Source organism: Bemisia tabaci, chromosome 3 (assembly GCF_918797505.1).
Source record: "Bemisia tabaci chromosome 3, PGI_BMITA_v3".
Taxonomy (NCBI): Eukaryota; Metazoa; Arthropoda; class Insecta; order Hemiptera; family Aleyrodidae; genus Bemisia; species Bemisia tabaci.
In genome coordinates, this window is record NC_092795.1 from 14,681,477 (window position 1) to 14,694,086 (window position 12,610).

The 12,610-nt window shown below is 43.5% G+C and overlaps 2 protein-coding genes across 3 annotated transcripts in view; both read left to right on the top strand.

The window, feature by feature from the left end:
• The window catches only part of LOC140224212 (uncharacterized), an 87,187-nt gene that overhangs the window by 45,457 nt on the left and 29,120 nt on the right, over positions 1-12,610 (top strand). The gene's annotated exons all lie outside the window — the stretch shown is intronic.
• On the top strand, positions 1,267-2,970 carry LOC140224136 (uncharacterized). Its single transcript, XM_072297538.1, is given in 3 exon segments — positions 1,267-1,304; positions 1,993-2,165; positions 2,168-2,970. Coding segments are annotated over 3 exon segments (999 nt in total). The 3' UTR covers positions 2,956-2,970.

A 12,610-nucleotide genomic window follows, 5' to 3' on the forward strand; every position in this document is an offset into this window, starting at 1 on the left:
AGGTATGGGTTTAAACTCAGCTTTTGGTGAAGGATCAAGCCCTCTCAGTTGATTGGTTGGGACATCGATACGATGATACAACATTCTCTGGAAATACAGAGCTTTTTAAGGGGAGGCTCTCCAGATGTTGAAACGAATAAACTTGTCCAGGAAACACTTTGGGTTCCACTTAGGTATTGAGATTGATCACATCACAGCACAAAGAACGGATCCACTAATAAAGTAAATTATCGTTGCTGAAAGTATGCCAGTAGTTGGTCGATGCTAGGAACATTTGTTTCATTATTTTTATGTACAGTAAGGGCAACTGCTATACGGAAAATACTCATGACTTCGTCGTAACATTCTGGCCTTATCAAGCACTCTACTTTCGTTTACTTTCAAAATAATAACACATGTATTGTGATAAACCAGCCGTTTGTTGTGTTTATTAGTTTCAGCCAATCATTGAGAATAGTACATGGCGGCAATATTTGAAACAGCAACCTAGAGTTGTCCACGCTTTTGTCCCATATGAAAATAATAAAATTGTAATAAAAACAAGCACTTACTTTCTTCCTGGCCTTCTTCTGCACACTTGGACGAATTCTTTGGACTAAAACACTTTTTCATAAAACGTACTAAAAAATAATCATCCAAATTCACCAAACAAAAATGGCCGACTAATGCATGTCTGATCTTGTTGGTTGATTCACCTCTCCGCCGCGCGGCACCCCGAGCGCTAGCCGTCCTGCTTATAGTTCTGAATTGCAAAACGGGAAATCCGAGTTTCGCATTACGCAATAGGATGCCGTAGTATAGCTCCCAATTGCAAAATGAACTTCGCGTAATCCCGCGACGGCAAAGGCGGGATAAAAATCGTTTTTGAAGATTTTCTTTTTCTCAATAGTAAGTAAATACCCTCTTGATACGGAATTCATCATAAAAAAATCGAACATTTGACCCTAGTTCCTTATTGCATAAAGCTGTCCAAGTTAAGTTCAGCTCAATGCCTTCAGGCCGTGCACATTAGGAAATTGAAATAGGTGGTCCATTCTCCCTTGCGATGGCTTTCTGGCAAACCTTGGATAACTTGGGAAGTAGGGTGCATGCTCATCTTATTAGACATCATTTAGACAAATGTCTATCTCTCATGAGCTTTGAATAAGCACCTTTTAAAATGATAATACATTTATGCAGATTGCATTTTTAACCAATGCTGATACCAGTCTTGACAGACATGAAGTCATGACTTTTATTGGAACATAAGATGCTCTTTCTTTCATAATGCAGTGCATCAATAGTCTGCAGCTCACTTCAAGAGGGTAAAATTTCTGTTCGATGACATACGCTCTGGAAGTTACGCTCTGGAAGTCAGCCTAACTCGCTGCAAAATATAGTGTGTTCAGACACTAATACACCAGAATACCAACTATTATTCTGGTCGGTATTGGTAAGACAGATGATCCACTATCTTGGCTCTTGCGTGTGATTTCAAGGATACTTCGAATATAGATGACAGATCTCCTGTCACACTCTGATGGTGCAACAACTATACAGTTGAATGCAAAATCTACTGTGTTTTGGCACTAACATATTGCATTATTCCAGTTAAGTAGAGTCTGAAATTAGCAGAATTTCAACATCAGCAAAAGCAGAATCAGTGCATCAAGTCATGTGCCTTAAGTTAACTTTGTGAACAGTATTAATACAGATCAACGAGAGAGAAGTTGTTAATAAATAACACGTCTATGGAAAAATCACCTTAAAATGGTCTTGGCAGCATCTTCTTTTAGATTTCAGAGGCAGGGAATATGGGTCTCTTCCAACAGCTGCACACCATGACCTCCGTCTTTCATTTTCCGGAACGCAAATGAAAAACTTCCCTGGAGTCGAAACACTGGTATTTTATACGTCCCGGCACAAAACAGTAGTGGTACCCTTTTAAATATCGCGACATGACACCTAAAACCACACAAACTTAAACTTATTTCACTATAAATAAAATCACAGACACTTTTCACAGCTCGAGTTGCTTGTTTTGTTTATCTTCGTCTTGGACTATCACACGCACTATATCAAGAACAACTCACCAAGAGCTACGGCCGATTTCATTGCTCAGGTTATTGTATTGAACCATCCTGGTCAAATCTCCAATGGTTACACACCCGTCTTAGACTGTCACACATTGCTTGCAAGTTCGCTGAAATCAAAGATAAATGTGACCGTCGTACCGGTAAAACCACTGAAACCGAACCCAAGAGCATAAAGTCTGGAGATGCAGCCATGATCAACCTCGTGCCCACCAAGCCACTGTGTGTTGAATCTTTCTCAGAATTCCCTCCTCTTGGACGTTTCGCCGTCCGTGGTATGAGGCAAACTGTCGCCGTTGGTGTCATCAATAGCGTACAAGCCAAGGATCTTTCTGCTGGTAAAGTAACAAAGGCTGCAGAAAAGTCGCCGAAGAAGAAAAATGAGCCGTCAAAGCCTCATTGGCACGTAAGTTGGAGCTTTTCAGTGTCGTCGGTAGGCAGAGCAACTTTGAACGACTTGATAATACAGGTGGCAGTGGCATTAAGGAGGGATTGCAGTTTTTCCTCCGCCGAGGTTTCGGTCGCCGTAACCTCCGGGAGGGATTCCCTTATTATTTCTCTTAGTTTCTTGACGCATGGAAAGGAACAACCTAACCTCTGCAGCCAGCTTCGAAGTCTCTTATATTTGGAGTCGGAAAGATCCAAATCTAGAAACAAAGCAAGTTTCTCCTCGTTTGAGAAGGCCGGAATCGCCTTTTCAGCGGGAGCCTCTGATGTTAAAGTGGCAGTAAACTGCAATTCCAACTCAGTCCGGGTGTTTAGGAGCTCAGAAACTCTGCGTTCCTTCGTCCGTATAAAGACGCATCCTCCAAGGAGGGGACTTCGGATCTCCCGCGTCGAGGCTCTTGGGCAGGTCCTACACTTAAACTGCAAGTTGGGATAGGGCTTCGATTGCTTACATTTTTCGATAGTCTCATACGGAAGAAGGATGTCCATCGAGAGCCAGCTCTCGTATCGAGACTTCATAAGGGTTCGAACCCTTCCACACTGCGTCCATTTGGTGCGCGATAAGTTGTTGCTGCTAAATCTATGGCGTTGATAACTTCTTTTGGCAGATTCTGTAGGTTTAAACGCTTCTTAATTTCACTTACTACTGCCGACCTTTTGGGATGTCGTGGACTTCCAATCCATGTGTTTTGCAAATCGGCGTTTTTTATTTTCGTCAGAAAACCTGGGCAACAAAATAAATAAAGCAACAAATAAAATAATGATAAAATAACAAAATTAAAAAAACAGAAAACTTAATATTAATTTATATTTAAGGTGGGTTGAAAATTTGAATGGAATTTGACGAATTCAAATGAAAAATGTGAAACCAGAGCATTACCTAGAACTACATAAAAAGTGCCAAAAAGCGAAAATAACAAACCCCTACAAAAAGAAAAATAACAATCCCTACAAAATTTCACTTACAATTAAAAGAGATCCATGTCTGCAGCTTATAAAAAACTCGAATGGACAAGCGAAACACAGAAGAGCAGCTCACAAAAACGACAGCTACGACAGGATCGAAACAAGAATTTAGTAAAAGACTAAAAGTTGGACATCCCCTGGAGAAACAGAAAAATGAATCAATAATTAGAGGAGGAAAACAATAAGCGCAAGAGACGGAGGAGGGGGGATAAGATTCGATGGGACATCGAATCATCCATCCTTTTTCCTGTCACATGTAACCTCAACTGGAAACTGTGCCTCGAGAGAACCCCTTTTACCTACGCCGACTATATGTACTGGCCTGATTATATCACCAGAACCATTGGTAAAATAAGTTGAGTTACATTCTTTTGAAGCTAAATCCATTGAAATATCTCTGAGAAAATTCCTTCTCTGTTCCTCTGAACTTTCATACTCAGAGGGCACAGTCAGCTCCTTCGCTTCCTTGAATTTTTTACTTCCTCCCGTTTTATTTGGATTTGCATTAAGGTTCAGATAGGTACATCCTAATAACTTTGATTCCGAATCAGGCCTAGGTCAATCAATTTTGAACTTTGATATCCATCTAGGTGCTTAATTTATTTTCATCACGTGAATAAATTTTTAGGGAAGGTTACCGTCGCAAAGGCAGGGACAAATTTAGTTGATTTGACTGCAGGAAAGTGAGTCTGATAAGGAGAAATTTACTTTGAATGCCATTGGCAAACATTTGTTTATTACAGACAGGCTATTTGTCACGTGAACTTGGTTCTTGCCTGCCCAACAATGGGACCAAGTGAGTATTTCTGAATCATTTTAAAAAGTTCAAACCTTTAGCAGCAGCGCAATCAGTGCATGTCGCCTTTAAAATCTTGGGATTGTCGGGGTGTTCGTCGATCTCACAATGGATGGAATAACTTTCCTTTCTCACATTGTGCTCCGGTGAAATTTCTGCCAGGATAGTGCAGATTCTCCCCTCTCGCTTTAATTGGATGTACCCGATGGCATTGTCACCATAACATGGTCTAGTAGATCTGGAAACAAGAAATAAGTTACCTAAGGAAGGGGGCCAACAAACTTATCTGAAAACTTCCACCGGGCACGCTATCTGATTGCTCAGTTTTACTGGCCCGTTTCATGCAAATGTCGCTTAACTTCTTAGATTTTATATTATTGCTTACGTGGGAAGAGGAATCCCCAGTTGACAGGATTAGTTAAAAAAAATCCCTCTCTTTACCTCACGGGTTATCAGCAAAATTTCTCTAAAAATTTTACGATTGCTGAGAATGACAACATTTGACATTATTCTAAAGACAAAGTAGAAATGCAATAACAAAATCTAAATTCTTTTAGTACAAAAAACTTGAACATTGTTCTTGTACTTTGGTGTGTCATTATTTTCTAAAAAAAAAAATATATATATCCAGGTTCTATGATTTAATTTTGGAGGTGTCACCTTTTAACATGTACGGAAAAAATTAAAAAATTACACAGTTCCGTACACATTACTGCTAATGACAACAATTTCCTTAAAGAGTGGATATTCACTGGCATTGCGGAATTTCACAGGCAGCGACGATAACATTCCACAAGTGCCGAACTCCGGATAGATGAGGTCTGGTTTCCCATGGTTGAACAAAAGTTTTGGATTTAGTGTGTTTAGACACTAATACACCACAATACCAACTTTTATTTTGGTGGGTATTGGTAAGACAGGTGATCCACTATCTTGGCTCTTGCGTGAGATTTCAGGGATACTTCGAATATAGATGACAGATCTTCTGTCACATTCTGATGGTGCAACAACTATACAGTTGAATGCCAAATTTACTGTGTTTTGGCACTAAAATATTGCATTCTGCCAGTTAAGTAAAGTCTGAAATTAGCAGAATTTCAACATCAGCAAGAGCAGAATCAGTGCATCAAGTCCTGTGCCTCAAGTCAACTTTGTGAACAGTATTAATACAGATCAACGAGAGAGAAGTTATTAATAAACTAGCTGCTTCAGCTCGCTACGCTCGCTTGCGCCGCTAGCCGGGGGCAAGCCCCCTGGACCCCCAGTTACTCGCTCCGCGAGTAACTGTTGGCTCGCTTCGCGAGCCAAATTTTGCTACTACCAGTGCTTAGAGGACTTCCTGGAGGCAAAATGATAAATTCAAAAACAAATAATAGGAAACGAAAAATTACCTACTTTTAGAAAAAGAAACAACCTTGAAAAATAAATAACACTCCTGGAAAAGAAAATCAGAACACTTTTTGAAAATTTAACGGTGCGAAAGGGTGAAGATAAATCACCAATTCTCTTGGAAGAAGACATGAGCCGACCCCCGACATGAGTGAAACTGCCGTAGGACCCACGCTAGGGTAGAAGGGTGACACGTGTTGTGAGCAGGTAGGGATGGGTTTACGTGGAGAGGGAAACGGAAAATCAGAGGGTGGGAGGTCCCCCAACCATATGACTCGTCCAGCGTCAAAAACGCAAATATGTCGTTATCAAATCGAGGTAAATTTTGCAACTTCGGTCGCGCAAATCGAAAAACGAAGGGGTCTTGGCACATCTAGACCCTATGAGCTTTCATTTAAAACAAATCCGAGGAAAATCGGTCCAGTAGTTTCCGAGATCGAATTAGCACAAACTGTCCAGCGGCAAAAACGCTAATATGTCGTTATCAAACCGAGGTAAATTTTGCAATGTCGGTCGCGCAAATTGAAAAACCAAGGAATGTTGGCACGTCTACAGCCTGAGAGCTTTCATTTAAAACAAATCCGAGCAAAATCGGTCCAGTAGTTTCCGAGATCGAATTAGCACAAACTGTCCAGCGTCAAAAACGCAAGCATGTCGTTATCAAATCGAGGTAAATTTTGCAACGTCGGTCGCGCAAATCGAAAAACTAAGGAATGTTGGCACGTCTACAGCCTAAGAGCTTTCATTTAAAACAAATCCGAGCAAAATCGGTCCAGTAGTTTCCGAGATCGAATTAGCACAAACTGTCCAACGTCAGAAACGCAAGCATGTCGTTATCAAATCGAGGTAAATTTTGCAACGTCGGTCGCGCAAATCGAAAAACTAAGGAATGTTGGCACGTCTACAGCCTAAGAGCTTTCATTTAAAACAAATCCGAGCAAAATCGGTCCAGTAGTTTCCGAGATCGAATTAGCACAAACTGTCCAACGTCAAAAACGCAAGCATGTCGTTATCAAATCGAGGTAAATTTTGCAACGTCGGTCGCGCAAATCGAAAAACTAAGGAATGTTGGCACGTCTACAGCCTAAGAGCTTTCATTTAAAACAAATCCGAGCAAAATCGGTCCAGTAGTTTCCGAGATCGAATTAGCACAAACTGTCCAACGTCAAAAACGCAAGCATGTCGTTATCAAATCGACGTAAATTTTGCAACGTCGGTCGTGCAAATCGAAAAACTAAGGAATGTTGGCACGTCTACAGCCTGAGAGCTTTCATTTAAAACAAATCCGAGCAAAATCGGTCCAGTAGTTTCCGAGATCGAATTAGCACAAACTGTCCAACGTCAAAAACGCAAGCATGTCGTTATCAAATCGAGGTAAATTTTGCAACGTCGGTCGTGCAAATCGAAAAACTAAGGAATGTTGGCACGTCTACAGCCTGAGAGCTTTCATTTAAAACAAATCCGAGCAAAATCGGTCCAGTAGTTTCCGAGATCGAATTAGCACAAACTGTATGAGGCCAAAAAAGGCCTTAGGATATTAAATATATAGATAATACGTCTTTGGAAAAATCACCTTCAAATGGTCTTGGCAGCATCTTCTTTTGGATGTACGTGACAGGGAGTCAGATTCCCTCCCGACAGCTGAGCACCACGACCTCCTCCTCTCATTTTCGGTCACGCAAAAAAAAGAACTTCCCGGGAGTCGAAACGGTGGTGTTTTTACATCCCGGGACGAAACAGTAGTGGTACCCTTTCAAATTTCGTGACATGACACCACAAACACACAAACCACACAAACTTAAACTTCTTTCACTAAAAACAAAATCACTGACACGTTTCACAGCTCTCGTTGCTTGTTTCGTCTATCATCGTCTTGGACTATCACACGCGGCAGAGGTACCTCGCCGGCACGCTAGGTCAAAAGTGTGGCCATCGCCGGACGTCATCGCTGTCACGGCAGCCTCTCTGCCGTCATCCTATTGACATGACCGCACCAGACAAGCCGTTTGGTCATGACGTCGAACACGATGTCATTTCCGTCTTCCATTATCTGACTATTTTGTGTCTCTATTATACTTTTCATAAAATTCGAGACATATTAAATTTTAGAATTCGGGAATTTGCGGTCGTTCTAAGTAAATTGTCTGCTCAGAATAGGTGCGCTATGGGCATTGACACCTATTAATATCAAGGCATTATAGGAGTCAGTGGCCTGGACAATTTTTCCTGCAACAGCTGCTTGCTTCACTTGTAGCGTCTCTGGATCATAAAGCATGTCTCTCAGGCAGCGGTGAAGGGTCAGACTTGCATCGGTCATCATTCTGACGTCATTTCTGCTGATATGGGCATTCAGTGGAAAAAAATGAACGATAGGTGCGCTATGGGCATTGACACCCATTAATATCAAGGCATTATAGGAGTCAGTGGCCTGGACAATTTTTCCTGCAACAGCTGCTTGCTTCACTTGCAGCGTCTCTGGATCATAAAGCATGTCTCTCAGGCAGCGGTGAAGGGTCAGACTTGCATCAGTCATCATTCTGACGTCATTTCTGCTGATATGGGCATTCAGTGGAAGAAAATGAACATTCTAAATTTTTATTAAATTCTGAATTGATGCTTGTTGTTCGGATTAACCCATATGATCCTAATTTTAGTAAAACTGATGCTAGAATTATTGATCCTTGAACTAGGGATGATGGGGGTTGCCCATATCAGCAAATCTGCCGTCAGAATGATGAGCGGCAACATCTGCCTGCTGTGCAAGAGTGAGCACCTCCTGAGTCAGCACCATCTGAGTCAGCACCTCCTGAGTCAGCACCTTCTGAGTCAGCCGAGTGACGGTTCTAAGGAGCTGACGGGCTTCCGTTACAGCTCCGAGTACCGCCTGTGGCGGCGCGGCACTCGCACTCAGTAACGCGCGTGGCGTGCTGACGCACCCGCTCGACGCAATTCCAACTTCGGCCGCTAGTTGCAGCTCGATCGCTCGATTCCCTATAGCAAAGCGGTGCAAACCAGCTTGGTGGGGAGTCGGCGATCGACTATAAATAGTGGCCGGGGCATAGGCCAAAACACAGTATCAGTCAAAATGTGAAAGAGAAACCATCTCCCAGTCATCGGTCAGACCCGTAAATACCAGGGTTGAGACCCGAACCATCGCGGCTCAGACCCGTATCTCCATCACGCCCCGGACGCGTTCACAAGCTCGGCTCAGACCCGAATCCCCCCCCCCCTCCCCATCTTATAGCCCACTCTTAGATTTTAGAACCACATAGTAGACAACAGGTAGAAAATCCGTTAAACTCTACGTTGGAGGTACGCAAATTCGGGAGAAGTTCAGTAAAATAAAACGATCATAATTAAACTTTACGTTGCAGCTACGCGAATTCGGGAAAATTTAAATAAAATAAAAGGAGTATATTGGAACTTTACGTTGGAGCTACACAAATTCGGGTGAAGTTAAGTAAAATAAAACGAACATATTTTAACTTCACGTTGGAGCTACGCAAATGCGGCAAAATTTAAATAAAATAAAAACATCATATTGAAACTTTACGTTGGAGCTACGCAAATTCTGGAAAAGTTAAGTAAAATAGAAGGATAACATTTAAACTTTACGTCGGAGGTACGCAAAAATCGGAAACAGTTAAGTAAATTAAAAACATATATTTAAATGGGCCTTCAGGTTTTCTTCCGAATGTGGGTTCAGCTGAAGCGGCCGATGTAGGCGTCGTCGCATTTAAAGTAACTGCCCATTGAAAAAGTAAGAGAACATAATACACGGTTACATCGTAAGGTTAAGGTGAACATTGGAATAATGCGGGAACCATTATAGGGTACAAATGCGATTTAACGTAGTGTAAATATTTTGTAATCACAGTAACCAGTAGAAAATCCGTTAAACTTTACGTTGGAGGTACGCGAATTCGGGAAAAGTTCAGTAAAATAAAACGATCATAATTAAACTTCACGTTGCAGCTACGCAAATTCGGGAAAATTTAAATAAAATAAAAGGAGCATATTGAAACTTTACGTTGGAGCTACGCGTATTCCGGAAAAGTTAAGTAAAATAAAACTGTCATATTTAAACTTTACGTTGGAGGTACGCAAAAATCGGAAACAGTTAAGTAAATTAAAACGATCATATTTAAATGGGCCTTCAGGTTTTCTTCCGAATGTGGGTACAGCTGAAGCGGCTGATGTTGAAAGTAAATGCCCATTGGAAAAGGAAAAGAACATAATACACCGTTACATCCTAAGGGAATCGTAATCTTCTAGGAAGGAAAGCCATCGCCATGCTAAATGGGATCCTTTGGGACCAAAGGATTTCCAAAGACAACGAGAAGAGGATTTATAACTCGGTTGTCAAGCCTATTATCACCTATGGCAGTGAAGTGTGGCAGTTGAAGAAGCGGACCCAAGAAATGCTCAAGGCGACCGAGATGGATTTCTGGCGAAGATCGGCTGGAATCTCGAGGAGAGAACGTGTCCGAGAGATAATGGGCGTTGAGGGGACGATTGTGCACGATATCATGACCAAGCAATTGGTATGGTATGGGCATGTGCAGAGAATGGCTGATACCAGGTTGCCGAAGAAGGTGTTGGAGTGGGTCCCCCCAGGTAGGCGACGAAGAGGACGTCCAGCCAAACGGTGGGTAGAGGGCATCCATGAGGAGATGGAGAGATGCCAGCTTCCGGAGGATCTCTACCATGACAGATTCCTGTGGAGAATAGGCGTCGCAGAGCGCCCTAGCGCGCCGTAAAAGCGGCTCATACATACATACATCCTAAGGAATCGGTATGTTTTCCTTGAAACTATGTCAAGTGAACGGCGGAATGAGGCCCCAACCATTATAAATTACAAATAAGATTTAACGTAGTGTAAATATTTTGTAAACACTGTATAAAGTAGAAGATCCGTTAAACTTTACGTTGGAGGTACGCAAATTCGGGAAAAGTTAGGTAGAATAAAACGATCATATTTAAACTTTACGTTGGAGGTACGCAAGTTCGGGAAAAGTGAAGTATAATAAAACCATCATTTTTAAGCTTTACGTTGGAGGTACGCAAGCTCGAGTAAAGTTAAGGAAAATAAAACGATCAAATTTAAATGGAGCTTCAGGTTTTCATCCGAGAATCTTACTCCTTTTTTGGCGGGGTTTTTGGCGGGCTTTGCTGCGGGCTTTTTGGCGGGCTTTTCTGCGGGCTTTTTGGAGGTGCAGAAGCGTGTAATTGCTGCTTTTGTTGTTCTTCCAAGTCCTTCTGTTTCTCGACATGCCGGAATCTTGACATTATTTCTGATATAACTGCCTTCTCTTCGTCTTGGATCGACTGTTTCTGGAACATGAATGACAAGGATAATGAAAGGAGCTGCAGAGATACGGCTCTACGCCACGGGTAATAATTGAATTCAGTCAGTGCAACCTTAAATGGAAAATATATATGAGAGATTCTTGGTTCGAAATTTCAAAACGAATGCCTTACTAAAAGGGCTTAAAGCTACAGGTAACCTAAGGTAAAATTAAGCAGGAAAGGAGGTAGTTTTAGAAATAGGTTCACCATTACTGCAAAGGGAAATTACATGACTTAATAGGTAGTCGTTTATCTTATAGAGACTTTACCTTGAAACGAGTACGCAACCCAACAATGCCGGGGGAATCTCTTAGTACGAGTCGAGGTTGGTATACCGGGTCCCTCCTTCTACACACTTTTTTCTTTTTCTTTAGAGGGCTTCCACTGGGGCTCGACTCTGGTGGCGGGTGTTCTTCGCCGCTGACTGTTGAGGATACGGTACCGCCGGCCGAGACGTAGGCAGAAGATTCACCTTCAGCCAACATTTCACCCACGGATTGCAGTGGGTTCTGGGATTCCGCTGAGGATGTTTGTGACAGCAGCCCAGGTATGATTTTCTTTTCCCATGGAATCGATGACTCCTTCCCGGCACTGGCTGGAGATTGTTGCTGAGATTTTTTTTTTTTTTTTTTTTTTTTTTTTTTTTTTTTTTTTTGTTGTTTAAACGGAAGTGAAAATCTGCTTTTCTCCCGCACTTGATAGAGGGGGAACCAGATCCGTGGATCCAGCGCCCCCAGATCCGGCGGGCCCCGAGGGGGAGGTTCCATCCCCACCCCCGAGTACCAGATGCCAATCGCGGCCCAGACCGAGTGGAACATCCCGGGCATTGCTGCCCGAAGACCTCGACCTGGGAGGGTGACTGGGTATGTGGGTTTGGCCCATGACGGTGGGCCCGCCAAACACTAACAACACTCCCCTTGAGATGCGTCCGCACTACGCATCCCCTTTTGTCCAAGTTTGCTCCCCACCCAACGGTCAGCCTACGGCCATTACCTCGTCAGGCGAGAGGGCCCCCCGCAACAGTGTCCAGCCGAACTCCCAACCCCATAGGAGCACCCCGATGCCTCCGGAGTACCTAACCCCCACCAGCAGATCCAAGCCACCCAGACCTGAACCCGCCGCAGCTCTGGGGAAGGGAGTCCGTACCCCAGGACGGGATGGAACTGTCCCGCCCTAGGGGTCCGTCAACACTGGAACATCTGAGGCGGAAAGGTCACCTCCCGTGAGTGTGTGGGGGATTCCAGGTGGCTCCCGGCCAGGACTCCGAAGAGTCCTGTGTTACGCCGGCGCTCCAAGTCCTACCCACTACACCCATGGGACCCAGACTTCGCAGCGCCCCTCGCTACAAGTAGTGAGGGGCGCGGCCGGCCGACCCCATCCGAAGCACTAGTCAAAATGACTTGCTCCTCCGGTCCGGCCCGCTTTCAGCCCCCGCCGACCACCAGGGCCGGATTCGCGGACTCAAGGTCCGCATTCCGGGATCCTGGGGGGCGCGGGAATCACGATGCCGGACACGTCAACGATTCCGCTTGATCTGTACGCCGTGGATCAGACAGGATATGGGCTAACAACCGAGGACGCAGGCACAGAG